This window comes from Bison bison, unplaced genomic scaffold, assembly GCF_000754665.1.
Source record: "Bison bison bison isolate TAMUID 2011002044 unplaced genomic scaffold, Bison_UMD1.0 scf7180017864274, whole genome shotgun sequence".
In the NCBI taxonomy this organism is placed as follows: Eukaryota; Metazoa; Chordata; class Mammalia; order Artiodactyla; family Bovidae; genus Bison; species Bison bison.
The window spans coordinates 6,093,024-6,107,890 of NW_011494846.1; the positions used below are offsets into that span (position 1 = coordinate 6,093,024).

At 45.4% G+C, this 14,867-nt stretch overlaps 1 protein-coding gene across 3 annotated transcripts in view; it reads right to left on the reverse strand.

Annotated features, from left to right (window-relative positions):
* MBOAT1 (membrane bound O-acyltransferase domain containing 1) overlaps positions 1-14,867 on the reverse strand; it is a 111,205-nt gene that overhangs the window by 94,751 nt on the left and 1,587 nt on the right. The window contains exon 2 of one of the 3 annotated variants that reach the window (XM_010848821.1): positions 3,082-3,178. The exons of 1 other annotated variant lie outside the window; for it this stretch is intronic. In XM_010848821.1, coding sequence (XP_010847123.1) covers positions 3,082-3,102 — 21 coding nt within the window. In that variant the 5' untranslated portion in view covers positions 3,103-3,178. Of the gene's footprint in view, positions 1-3,081; positions 4,991-14,867 lie in introns of those variants that run through there. One more of the 3 variants, XM_010848820.1, reaches the window with a different exon arrangement.

The window sequence follows — 14,867 nt, forward strand, 5'->3', positions numbered from 1 at the left end:
TTTTGAGAAGGGGACTGGGGAAAAGAGGATACCCCAGGCCAAGAGAAAAGCATTTATAAATGATCATGGGGCATATTTTAATAAGGAATAATAATAATGATGTATTTGATAAATAGCACTGTTTTCTTTTTTTTTTTTTTCTTCCCAAATCTTCCCACCCTCTCCCTCTCCCACAGAGTCCATAAGCCTGTTCTATACATCAGTGTCTCTTTTGCTGTCTCGTATACAGGGTTATCGTTACCATCTTTCTAAATTCCATATATATGCGTTAGTATACTGTATTGGTGTTTTTCCTTCTGGCTTACTTCACTCTGTATAATAGGCTCCAGTTTCATCCACCTCATTAGAACTGATTCAAATGTATTCTTTTTAATGGCTGAGTAATACTCCATTGTGTATATGTACCACTGCTTTCTTATCCATTCATCTGCTGATGGACATCTAGGTTGCTTCCATGTCCTGGCTATTATAAACAGTGCTGCGATGAACATTGGGGTACACGTGTCTCTTTCCCTTCTGGTTTCCTCAGTGTGTATGCCCAGCAGTGGGATTGCTGGATCATAAGGCAGGTGAGACTCTTAGTATTTTCATTCAAGCTAAAGAGAGGATACCTATAAAATGACATGACAAAGGAGTTCTCTGAGGCCATCAAGTTCAAGGCCATCTTCAGGAAATGACATGCATCAGTGGCACACCCCTGATACGGTTACCAAACCAGCATTTTATGGTCCTCCTTGATCACCACCATTCCACAGTCTGCAGCTTTGGCCACCTTTAGTCAACTCTACTCAAGTTCACTTTCTTTTGTTCAGGAACCTTCAATTCAGTTGTCCTTATAACCGTTTTTCCTGCTCCTTTCTAACTATACCATATCCTCTAGAAACTTTGCAATAGAGAACCAATCTTGATACATATAACTCTAATAAATACTTGGGGGTTGCCAAGCATACAACAGACGGTGTTCCAGTTCTCATTAAAAAAAGTGGTCAATTTCTAAATCACTTTGACAGCTTACTATTGTCCTTCAGTGTCTCTCGAAGTTTCAAATAGCGAAGGTGCACAGTCATAATTCATTATTGCTCAAGACAGTGAAATTGGGTCCCACCTTGTACTCTGATGAAAAGATTACTTTTAGTTTATAGCCGCCTTTCAGCCTTCTTTTAAATTAAGATAACAAACTAGCCATCAGATAAAGGTATCTATAAAGACACTCTAAATACCTCTATAGAAAGATAAAACACGTAACTCAAGATTTGCAACTAGGTCAAGCTCACTATGAAACTGAGGTAAATGATAACTCAGTAAGGCTCAGACTACAAAACAGCCTTTCATTATATCCTTTTTGTAAACTCCACCCCCAGACCCCAGTCATTAAAAAAAAAAAAAAAACGTAAATTTTTTTTAGTTGTTCTTCCCTCCACAGGGTAGAGAAAGTGGACCTCTGAATACAATTTCAAATCCAATTTGATTTGCTTCCTTTTGAACCTGCAGGCAAGTTAACACTTACTGTTTGGAGATGAATGGGCAATTTTCTTTTGGGATAGAGAAGGGAGGAAAAGCAGCTCAACATCCCTAGTAAACAAGAAAGAGAAGCTCTTTTTCACACACAATTACACCAGTATGTATTTGTGCTTCAGATTCACTTTTACTTTAAAGTCAGATTTATTAAAATCATCGCATGCATCTAAGTCACTTTCAGTAAAGACACAAAGGACTTTTGGTTCACCCCGAATCCTCAGGCTCATCAGGTGATTTTCACGAACGAATAATTGTTTAGTAAGATAAACATTTCTCTCCTCAAACATGTGAACAAGAAATAGAAGCTCTTTTCGAATAAATTACTCTTATTTCCAGAGCAAAGCACACAAACTTCTAAGGCATTCTGACCGGACTCTAACAAGGAGGTGGAAGCAAAGCAATTCCAGAGCCCTGAAGTTCTATTCACTTCAGCCAACACGCGTGGAAATGCGCACACTTCGTTGAAAGAAATAAGAAAGGAACGTATACAGGTGCAATTCTTTGAGCTTCATCCACTGAAAAGGAAAAAGAAAAGGGGGTCTTCACCCTCAAGAAGAGTTCCTTTACAATCGGAAACCAAGCCTTCCCTCTACTGTTGAAGATCTTGGAATCACAGAATTTTAGAGCTGCACTGGACTTCAGGAGCATCGTTTCTGGCAGATGGAGAGAGCAGAAATTCTGGAGACGGGCCACGGACCTCACGTCTGAGAGAGGCAGAGCCATTTGAATCCCTGGGCCACAAGGAACAGATGATCCTCAACATCCTCAAGCCTAAGTCCAGAGTGGATCTCTCTCCCTCCCAGCAGAAACTGGAGGCAAACCCCATTCTGCCCCTCCTCCTGAGCTCCGCACTCAACCGCCCGACCTGTCCCACTGGAGGGGGTCCTCACTCTACACATTCCTGGGGACCATGCCAAAGTGGAGGACCCCGCCCCGATTCCATCACCCACCCCCAGCAGCGTTTTTCAGCCTTGGCTAAAGGACGAGGTCACTCCTGGAAGCACAGAAACAGAACTCTCAGAAAAGGCAGAAAGGAAGTCGGCATTGCAAGAGCTCCGTAGACACAGATATGAATCAATTCCTAGGAGACACTGTTTTTTTTTCTTTTTTTTTTTAAAAGAAGAGTGGAGGAACCTACGCTCTCGCTTATATCAGAAAAGACAAAAAGATTCCATATACATGGATGTCTCCCCTACCTCTCAAAGGGTGCCACTGGCTGCCAGTGGGGAGGGAATGTGAGCAGCTTCAAACTAGGGGGATGGGGGATAAGTGGGGGATCACCACTGGGACTGACCTTTCATCCTACCCCCCTTTTCTGCCTTGTGATTCTGACACTAAATACATAAACTACCTAGTCAGAAAACTAATTTCTTAAAATCTGTATTTACACAAAGTAAAAACCCCCAAAATGAGCTAATCAAACACAAATCATGTTCAATTAAAACATAAATATTTAAAATAAGTGAAATTAAATTTTTAGAAAGACAGAGCAACAAATCATGCAGGGGTGGGGATGGGTGGGGGACGTCTTCGGAGGAGACGTCTCAACCCAATGACACTCACAGTTAAACCACTTCGTGACATTTCACAAGATGACTTTTGAATTTAGCAACTTCCTCTAGGCCTTAGCAACTTTATGTTGTATGTACCTCTGCCGACTCTGTTTCAGAAAAGAAGCACAGAATGAGGAATGAGACAAAAGCGAGGGGGGGACAAACCACAGGATTTTTTAATTACTTGTTTGAAATATGAATTTAGAACTGAAGAAAACTTTTCCAGTATAACCCTGCTCTTTTTTTTTTCAAATGAAACAAGAACCCAAGCTTTGTGTTGTTCTTTTGGTAGATAAGCTGGAGTATGGAATATTTTTAACACTAGGATGGTTGGGAAACCCTCAGCACCAACCCCCTTTCCCACCCCCCAGAAATCCTAGTTCAACACTTAGAGATGCTTTAATGCCGTGTGGACTTTCAAAAACATACTTCAGAGAAGATTAACCACTGACAACAGTTATAAGCAGAGCCCTTCTACTATAAGGAAGTTGGTAAATGATTCACCAAGTACATATTTTTTGGCCAAGTAAAAACCCATTACAAATGGGTTAATGAGTTCATCTTGTGGCACATGGTCATGTAACTGAGCCCTAAGGGATAGTGGTCTTTTAATAAAGCCTATTTTTAACCATATAAACTATGTGAAGGTAATTTTCCCATTGATTATTCTCTATCCTTTTGCTTTTCTGGCAAAACTACTAGAAATTGTCATTAATAAGTCTGCAGCAAGTTTTTCCTTTGTCTTACTTACTGAAAGGGTTGACTTACTTAAAATAGAAAGCTTCTAAAAAGTACACAACCAAATACTGTGATTAAATTACACAGACTGAATTCTCAATTTTTTTATAAGTTGCTGCCACAAAAAGATATTTCCAGATTGTATCTGCTTTGATATAATCTTTTCATGAAATTTTTTTTATGAATGTAATTCAGAGGCCATGCTTCAAAAATACTCGAGAGTACTGGGGTATACTGTACTTTTTGTATAAGTGACTTGACTTCAGACTGGGAAAGGGATTTCTACATATTGTCCACACAAACATGAAACATTCTGACCCCCCCAAAAGATGATGATAATATCTGCATTTATGATATTACTATATCATATAGTAATAGATCTATCTAGGGTAATAGATCTATCAACTTCACACAATGAAAACAGGAATGGAGAATGTTATACTTACACAATCCAAGATTCACATTTCACTATCAGCAACTGGGCTGTTAATTAACTTTCGATCAGAAATTAGGCCTATTCAATCTGAAATGCAGGGTCCAAATAGGAAATAGGTAGGCCTAACCCAGTGGTTAAAGGAACTGGCCCCTTGGTTTCTCATCACTTAGTCATCCATTCCAACGCAAATATGTAAATAAAATTCCACTACAATGGAATCAAGTGTGTTTAGTTTTTACTTCACACGCCTAAGCATACCAAGATGACCACGACTCAGCCTTAGTCACTGCCCACAGAGAAAGTTCATCTTTTCTCAGTGCCTTTGCTCAGTTTCCTCTTCCTGGCATATTCTGCCTGTCCCCCCAGCCCCATCCCTGCACTTTCTCTCCTGCTTCTAAAGCAGGAACTCCCAGGAAGAACACTCCCCACACACATCATTTCCCAGAAGAGGCCCAGGGGTCCTGAGGCCTGGGCGCACACATTTTCTGTAATAATTAAGCATACTGCATTGTAAGAGTTTACACATGCTTATAAATCTGCCTGCTAGAAGGCACAGGCCCTAGCTCATCTCTGTATCCCTCTTCCAGCCCAATATTTGGTAGCCAGTGTTCAATAAGCAACCACAGAAAGAAGCCTCTCAGAGCGAGGCAGGGCAGAAAGACCAAGAAATATCTGAGACACAAGAGGCACCAGGTAAGGAAAGAATGAAATATTGCCATTTGCAGCCACTTGGATGGACCTAGAGTATACCCTACTAAGTGAAGTCAAAGACAAATATTATATAATATCATTTATATGTGGAATCTAAAAAATAATACCAATGAATTTATATACAAAAAAATGAAACAGACTCACATAGAAAACATTTATGGTTACCAATGGGGAAAGGGTGGGGAGGGATAAATTATGCGATTAACAGATACAAACAACTATACATAAAACAGATAAGAAATAAGGATGTACTGTACAATACAGGGAACTATATTCAGTATCTTTTAATAACCTATAATGGAATAGAATCTGAAAAATAGATATAACTGAGTCACTTTGCTGTACAGCTGAAACTAATACAATATTGCAAATCAACTATGAATTTTCTATTTAAAAATGACAGAAACAGACACACAGAACCAATATGCACACCAGTAGAAACACACATTGTTGTTCAGTCGCTCAGTCACGTCCCACTCTTTGCAACCCCATGGACTGCAGCATGCCAGGCTTCTTTGTCCTTCATTATCTCCTGGCGTTTGCTCAAACTCACGTCCATTGAGTTGATGATGCCATCCAACCATTTCATCCTCTGTTGCCTCCTTCTTCTCCTGCCCTCACATCTTTCCCCGGTTCAGGGTCTTTTCCAATGAACTGGCTCTTAGCATCAGGCGGCCAAAGTATTGGAGCTTCAGTTTAGCATCAGTCCTCCAAATGAACACTCAGGGTGGTTGATTTCCTTTAGATATGCATATACAAAGTCAATAAACATAACTCTTTGGACTACTGTCATAATCCTTCCCCCCGCAAAAGAGGTACATGTGATATGGAGAGAGTGCTGTGGAGAAACAAAGAAAATAAAAGGGGGGTCATTTGGCCCTGGGGGAGGGGGAGTCTATAAGGGAAGAGGGGAGAGCAAGGCCAGGGTCACAGAAAGCAGACAGGAGGGGATGAAACAGGAAATGAGCATCAGGATGAGGGCTACTGCCTGCGAGAGGGGAAGTGTGAACAGAAGCTGGAAGGTGTAAAAGACACAGGGGATCTGAGCCACAGGAAAGCACTGTCTGCTGCGCTGACTATACAGAACCCAGGAAAGCATGCTGGCATGTAAGGAAGTGACTACAGCAAAGCCTGCAGAGGCCCAGGTTCAAGTCCTGCCTCTGCCCTCGCCCAGCCCTAGGGCTGCAGGCAAGTTACTGAAGACGGGTGAGTGCTTAGTCGCTTCAGTCATGTCTGATTCTTTGCGACGCTATGAACTGTAGCCCGCCAGGCTCCTCTGTCCACAGGATCCATGGGATTCTCCAGGCAAGAATACTCGAGTGGGATGCCATTTCTTTCTCCAGGGGATCTTCCTGACCCAGGGATCGAACCTGCGTCTCCTGCATTGCAGGTGGATTCTTTTCCATTGAGCCACTGGGGAAGTCCCACTGAAGACCTGTAAGCCTGTTTAAGCATCCAGCATGTGGAGTTGCTGGTGTCTTTAGGGCAGACAGGTAAACTGAGGCCAAGTCAAGAAGAAACACATCTTGTTCCATGACAGGCAGGCAGAAGCTCCAGGACCCACCAGGCCTCTGCCTTAAATTCCAGAAAGCATATGGCCACACCCCCCTTCAACGGTGGTCAAATCAGGCCACCGGACTGTGACACCAGCCAGCACTGGCCATTCCTGCCAGTACCCCCTGGACCTACCCGAGTCCCTTAGGATAGAGTCGTCATTCCTCCCACACACAGGGCTGGACTAAGGAACATTGCCCAACGCCACCCACCCTGTCCTCTTTATTATATGGAATTTGGGGTTTATAATATAGTCTTTCCCTCAATGCATCTCACCGTTTCATTATGCTCACGCTAAGTCAATTCAGTCATGTCCAGCTCTTTGTGACTCCATGGACTGTATCCCGCCAGGCTCCTCCAACCATGGGATTCTCCAGGCAACAGTACTGGAGTGGGTTGCCATGCCCTCCTCCAGGGGATCTTCCTGACCCAAGGAGCGAACCTGCGTCTCTTGCATTGCAAGCGGATTCTTCGCCGCTGAGCCTCTGGTTATTTTAAAAGCCGCCTTTCATCTCCCAAAAGCAATCTCTTCAGAACCACAAAGGCTCTTTCCACTCTCTTTGTGAACAGCTCCAAGAAAGACTGCAAGGCTTAGGGTCAGTTGCTGGCCATGGCCTTACCAGGCCCCTGGGCCCCCAGGGGGCACTTTCCCTGCCCTGCCGAGCAACCTGCCTCTCATCCCCAGCCTCCTGTAGGGTGTGCACACTTGCAGCTAAGGACTTCCTCCTCCGCTTCCATGATTCATGTTCCCACCACTGACCTCCCTCCCACTTTTGACCTCTGCTCTGCTCCGGAAACCTCAGAGTCTTCCCAGCTCCTTCCCTCAGCTCTCGGCCTGGTGGAAGAGCTGTCTGCCCCCAGTGTCTGCTTTCCCATTTTACTACCACATGGGCAAGGAGAGAGAAGAAAGTCACTGCTTGTCCAGACTCCCCCAGTGCTGCTCTGGACCATTTTTCTTCCACCATCCCCTGTCATTTAGCAATACACTTGCAGACTAAAAGCCCTAAGTGTGTGTAAAATCAGCCAATCATGTGAAAGTAATACCTCTGCCCTTATTTATTAGCCTGAATAGAAAGAACTCTAAAATGGCCTTTTTTAAGAAAGCATTTGAGTGCATTTTGTTTGGTCTTGTATTCATGAAGTGTTCTGTTGTTGTTCAGTCACTAAGTCGTGTCCGACTCTTCCTGACCCCATGGACTGCAGCACGCCAGGCTCCCCTGTCCCTCACTATCTCCCGGAGTTTGCCCAAGTTCATGTCCATTGAATCGGTGATGCCATCCAACTATCTCATCCTCTGTCATCCCCTTCTCCTCCTGCCCAATCTTTCCCAGCATCAGGGTTTTTCCCGTGAGTCAGCTCTTCACATCAGGTGGCCAAAATATTAGAGCTACAGCATCAGTCCATCCAATGAGTTTCCAGGGTTGATTTTTCTTAGGATTGACTGGTTTGATCTCCTTCCTGTCCAAGGGACAATCAAGAGTGTTCTCCAGCACCACAGTTTGAAAGCATCAATTCTTAAAGTGTTTAATTAGCACCAATTATGAACTGGACCCCTAGGATGGGGCTGTTGGAGGGAACGGGGGTGGCAGGCACCAAAAAAACAGAGCAGGTATGTTCTGCTCCCCTCATCAGGCTCAGCTGCTGCCTCTTTCTATAAAGGGGGTAGGAGAGCTCCTAACACCCTTCGAGAGAGGCATCATCCTTCCAGCCAGGAAGTGCCTCCCCTCCAGACCCAAGTGTGGCTCCTCCTAACCCTGGGTAGGATGCACCCTGCAGAGCAGCTGGCCGAGAGCCTGAGAGCAGAGCTGGTCATGCCCTCTCTGATCCCTCCTAGTTGTCAGCATCCACCAACCTCCACATTCCTGGAGAGCTTCGGTACGACACCTCACATCCCCGGGCACCTGGGGAGCTTCAGTGTTTAGGAGGACAATTCCTCAAACCCCCCTAGTTCCTGGGCTTGCTAAACTGAATCAATTTCCATTCCTTCTCCCAGGGAAGCTTTGCTAGGGATCTTCAACTTGAATACCCCGGCGCCTGGCTCTCTCACTTCCCCAGCACCTGCTCCTCAAAGTCCCTCCAATCTCCTAATGTTTCCCTTCTCACTGTCACCACCTCTAGCTACTTGTCAGCATCTCTCAACACCCTTACTTCTTAACGTCTCAACGACTTTCCCTTCCAACTGTCTATTTCACTTTTGCTCTGAGAAGGCGCTGCTGAAAGAGAAAAATCACAGACTGGCACAAATCCTAACACTTTTGACTTTCAGTGGGTTGATTATACCCAGCAACCCATTCAACTGACCCCAGGCAGCTCCTTCTCTGCTCCCCTATAAAGTCACCTGAAACATCCGCTCATCCTCAAAACCCCGGCTTCACTTCCATCCCTTCATCCCTCAGCCATGACCTCCCACCCCACTTCACAAGATGAAAATCCTTTCACATTAAACCCTTCAACGCTTTCCCTTTGATGTGAGCAGTGCCTCTAAACTTCTGTTGTCAGGAGAATCACCTGGGCAGCCCCTTCACTCGGACAGGTATTTGGACTCACTAGGCCTGAATCGAATCCCAGAAGCATACATGGCAGTAGATTCGGATGCTGGTCCATCCACCAGATTGGAGGAAAATCAGTCTAGGACATGGATCTCAAACTCCAGCCCTCGGGCCAAATCCAGCCCCTGCCTGTTTTGTGTGGCCTGCATGTTAACTATGTGTTTTCCGATTTTAAGGGTTGTAAAAAAAAAAAAAATCAAAAGAGGAGAATTTTGGACTTTCCCTTGTGGCACAGCAGATAAAAATCCACCTGTCAATGCAGGGGACACAGGTTTGATTCCCTGGTCTGGGAAGATTCCACGTCCCACGGAACAACTATGCCCATGCAATTCAACTACTGAACCTGTGCTCAGGAGTCCAGAACCACACCTACTGAGCCTGTGGGCTGCAACTGCTGAAGCCCAAATGCCCTCGAGCCCAGCTCCACAAGAGAAATCACAGCAGTGAGAAGCCCCCACACCATGACGAAGAGTAGCCCCCAACTAGAGAAAAGCATACAGGAAGCAACGAACACCCAGCATGGTGAAAAATAAGTTTGTTTTTTTTTTTAAAAGAAGGGAATGCCACAACCCATGTAAATTACATAAAATTCAAATTCCAGTGCCCATAAATAAAGCTTCAGGAGAACACAGCCAGGCCCAGTGATTTACATACGGTCTGCGGCTGCTCTGAAGTGACAAAGGCACAGTGACGTGGATGCCACAGACTGCCTGCAAAGCTGAAGATATTTGCTGTCCGGTCCTTTATATAAAAAGCTTGCCGCCCCCTGGTCCGCAGGATGAAGTGCAGACACCTCACCAGAGCCTTCCAGCTTCTCTGTGATGTAACCCCCGCCCCCCTCCCCAACCTACGGTCCCACAGTCTTCACAAGCGCAGCCGCACCGCCACTTCAGTGGGCTCAGCGCCTCAAATGAAGTGCAGTTTCACACTTCCCCGTTTCTGTACCTGCTGTTCTTTTTACCCACCTTGCCACACAAACACTTCTTCGTCCTTCCAAGACCCAATTCATGTTCCTCCCCACCCGTGAGATGCTCTCTGACAACCAAACCTCACCCGACTCCCCACTGCACTAAACTCATTTGTATCCCAATTATCTGTACACAGCAGTGATTCTCAAACTTCTTGCTCCCAGCACCACCAGGAGGGCTCATGAGACCACCCTCTGGCTGGGTCTGCCCCGCAGAGCGGCGGACAGGGTGCCAAGCAGAGAGAATGGACATTTCTAACAAGTTTCAAGGCTGATGCTGCTGGCCCAGGCACTGCACAGAAGCAACACCAGTTGACTTCTGTGTCCCCCGCCCCAATCGCTAGTGAGTTTTTTGAGCAAGGGCCCAATTTTATTCACTTTTGAATCATCCCAGCCTCACTTGGTTCCAAGAATTCCTGGAATACGGCAGAAACTCAAGATTTGCTATCTGTGGTCTAACCTCATGAGCTTCCTCCTGGGAGTCAATGATTTTCACTCTTGGACAATGAAAGGGAAATTGAGTGGGGAGAGGAGATCTGGCCTTGCAGGAACCAGTGAGGCCAAAGAAATAAATGAAATTGGCTCTCTGCAGGACCGACGTTTTCTGGCCTGCCAAATGCATCCTGAGCTGGGGTCAAGCCCTAGGGTGGAGAGCAGATGGTTCAAATCAGAAACCCAAGGGTACAGCCTGGAGGCACCACCAACAGGGGGGATGTTCAGTGGCAGGCCCTCTTCCCACAAAAGCCCATCCACTGTCCACTTGAAAAACAAGATTCTCTATATCAACATCTGATCACATACACCATTAGCATGGGCCTATACTGTTACTAATAATAAACATTTGTTGAGTACTTACTACTTGTTTGGGCTTCTCCTGTGGCTCAGCTGGTAAAGAATCCGCCTGCAATGTGGGAGACCTGGGTTCAATCCCTGGTTTGGAAAAATCCCCTGGAGAAGGGAACGGCTACCCACTCCAGTATTCTGGCCTGGAGAATTCCATGGACTGTATAGTCCCTGGGGTCGCAAAGAGTCGGACACGACTGAGCGACGTTCACTTTCACTTATTACTTGTTTAGAATACAAAGGGAAATAAAACCTGACCCTCAAGAAAACTTTAGTTTGAAACTCAGCACACAAATGTAGAAGGACAGCTAACAAAATAAAGTAACATTTACTAAGTGTCAAATACAAATGGTGTCAAAGGTAAACAGTAAATTCTACAGGAGTCCAAGGTGTCCTGTGGCTTTCCCGTCTCCATTCCACTAAGGTACCACGTGTAAACCTCAATCCTAAAGGAAATCAACCCTGAATGTGCATTGAAAGGACTGATGCTGGAGCGCCAATACTTTGGCCACCTGATGCAAAGAGCTGACTCACCGGAAAAGATCCTGATGCTGGAAAGATTGAAGGCAGGAGGAGAAGGGCAACAGAGGATGAGATGGTTGGATCTCACCCACTCAATGGACATGAGTTTGAGCAAACTCTAGGAGATAGTGAAGGCCAGGGAAGCCTGGCGTGCTACAGTCCATGGGATCGCAAAGAGTTGGACATAACTGAGTGACTGAACAACAGCAAACCTCTATTAGCACCTACACCGGTTCATCAGGACATAGTACTTGTATATTAATATTTATGCGGGTCTTTTGTCTCCTTTATAGGTGTATAAACTCTTCTAGGACAGAAACCTTTTTTTCTTAATCCTTATATTACTACAACCTGACCAAGTCCCTGGCATTACAAGTGTGAAATAAATATTTAATAATGACTGTGGAATGTGAGTTAAGCCTTTAACCAAGGGCAAGGCTTAGATAAGACAAGAATTGAGGGTTGGGCTTTCCACAGACAGGCAAAGGAACCAACCAGGTGACTGAAAACTCCAGGCAGGTAGAGAAACTTTATGGTCAGAGGCTTCAGGGTCAGACTCTTTGCTACCCCATGACTGTAACCCGCCAGGCTCCTCTGTCCGTGGAATTTCCCAGGCAAGAATACTGAGTGGGTAGTCATTCCCTTCTCCAGGGGATCCTCCCAACCCAGGGATTGAACCTGGTCTCCTGCCCTGCAGGCAGATTCTTTACCATCTGAGCCACCAGAGACACGGGTAGGAGCATCATACCCGCATATCACCATGAGTTGAGAAGGCCAGGCCTTGAGAGCTAGTCTTCACTAGCCTTTTAAACTGTAATACAAGCCTATAGGAAGAGGCCTAAACCTTGACAGCTTTAACCTCGGAAATCACTTCCTAGATTCTTATCTCCTGGTCTATTTTTCCTTTGCCCCTTTTTTCTGCTGATGTCAATTAGGGGGAAAAACTGAAATCCAGACAAAGAATCCTAATTTAATAATGAATTGATACTTTATGCAAATACAGACAAATTTGGGGGGTTTCAGTTGGTAAAAACATAAGTCTTGGCACTCAGAGTTCCCCAAATTGCAAAGTCCTTAAAGCCAGGAATTCCTCCTCTTGCACAGCTCCTCGGATATGATCAAGTGACACACACATTAGGAATGTCAGCATTCTGGTAGCTGAGTCCATTTAGGACTAGTTGAGTCCTAGTCCATTCGAAGGCTGGGACAGTTTAAAGATGGATCTTGTCATAGCCCACAACCTAAACAGAGTGGAGAGGGCATGAACAGATGATTTAAACAGAAAAGCAAATAAGAAACAGAAAAGCTCCCTGCCCAAGCTCCACATCTGCTCAACAGAAAGGAACTCATTCTAGAAACACAGTTTTCAACAAACTCATGTGTGAGGCACCTGTGAAGGCCCCTACATCCTCCATTTCCTATACTCTGGATCTGAACTGCTAGGCTCCAAGTCTCTAATTAAATAAGATGATTTTGCATTTAACCTCTTTCAGAGGAGTCCAGGCTAGTCAAAGTCCCCAGAAACTAAAACTAGAGACTTTTCCTGAGTGTAGTTGCAACGCACATGGGCTCCCCCGAGGAGCTAACAGAAGAGATAAATGGAAGAATCGGATGAAAAACAGAGCTCTTCACTCACATAGCAGAATGCTCAGCAGATATCTCAGGTGTTGCAAATAATAAATGACTTGACCCAGGGAGACCTAGAAGCCAAAGACATTCTCACAAGTGCAATCAATTCAGAAATTAACAAACATGTGAAACGCTAAAACATTAAGGAGAGGATTCACTGCCGCCTTTAAATGGTATATGAGGCACTAGGGCAACTTGAGATATGTTTTGTCATTCTTGGCAAATTGCAGGCCAATAAGAAGGTACTCTTTAATGGGCCAGGAGCAAATGTATATCAAGGACTGGGCTCTTAGCCTAGGACTGTCCTCCAGAGCTGGCTCCACATTTCTCGTCCCCTTTCTGTGGCCCAGGAGAAGCCCCTCAGACCACTTCACCTAGGTGCTCTAGGCCAGCCACCCACCAGGGGCCATGGCAAGAGATGCAAAGGTCAGGGGATGGGGAGCAGAAGGGCCAAGTTCTCTGCTTCGCCCCTGCATCCAGCAACAGGACTTTCTCCCTTTTCCCCTTCAGCGCCCAGTCTTGGTACATGAACATCCTTTATTGGCTCCTATAGTGCCACCCACAACTCTTAAGTAATTCAGGGAAGTTTCTTCATTATAAGCCATTGAGTTGAATTGTCTCCTGCCAGGCCCCTGCCTGATACAAGGACCGTAGGGCACTTTACATCTATATAAAATGTCTCAACTCCCAGAGGTAGGTCCTTTGCCATCTCCCACATTACACGTGAGGACCCTAAGGCTCCAGGTTGGTAGAATACCAGCTGACGGTCACAAAGGAAGATTTCTGGCAGACCAGGAATTACCCGCAAGTCAGTCTAACATCTAAAAGGCCCTTGAAAGTGTGAGGGAGAAAAACACATCAAGCTTCCAAACCCTCAAGCCACAGTTTCGCCTCAAACCACATTGTTTATGGTTTGGGATTCTCCCTCGGCCCAAATAAGCCAGCTGGGGTACTGCCCTTTATGGGTGTCTTCCACCAAGAGTCACTGTGATTGGACCCAACTGAAGGGCAGTAGGGCTCCCTAAGATCTAAGAGATCACAGGTGTGCCTTGTCTATAAGCCCACATTTTTCCTTCAGTGTACCCCCAAATCCCTCCCCTCTCAGTCTTTTGTTCTTTCTTATAAATTAAAACCAGGATTCCTTTGCCAGACATCCAGGAGACTCAAGATGAGAGTGGAGGCAGTTACAGGGCACTTAATAACATCCATCCTAGGTACCTCTTAGCCATCAATCTCCAGGATCTATTAACAATCTCTCTTTCCATACAAAAAAAACCACCCTCCCTGGATTCCTCCATTCTCTAGTTGTGCTGTTCTGCTGCAAATGGAAAGTGCAATTAAATTGTGATGGAGGGTAGAGGGGTTAAGTATGAAACAAACTCCCCAGAAAGGAAATTCGGCTCTGAGTTAGATTTCATTTCAGGGCTAGAGAATTTGCTGCTATTGCTGCCTTTGCAGGTCCCTGGCAGTCACTACATCCTCACTACAAGAACAGGCACTGGCAGCTGGAAAAAAACCCTCCTGACCTTCGGGATTTCACAACTGATGAGAAGGCAACTGTCGGATCAGGTGGAGTTCTGAATCAAAGCCTCAAAGGGGGCCAGGTAGAGGGTGGCTCGGAAAACAGTCTGAGTAAAGCAAACATCCAGCTCTCACTTCCTCATTGCTGAAGGAATGGGAGTGGGAAGTGCAGCAGGTACGCTCTTGTGTGAAGGAAAGAATTTTTAAAGTTCACTAGGCAACAGGTGACTTCCCCAGTGGCTCAGACGGGAAAGCATCTGTCTACAATGCGGGAGACCGGGGTTCGATCCCTGGGTTGGGAAGATCCCCTGGAGAAGGAAATGGCA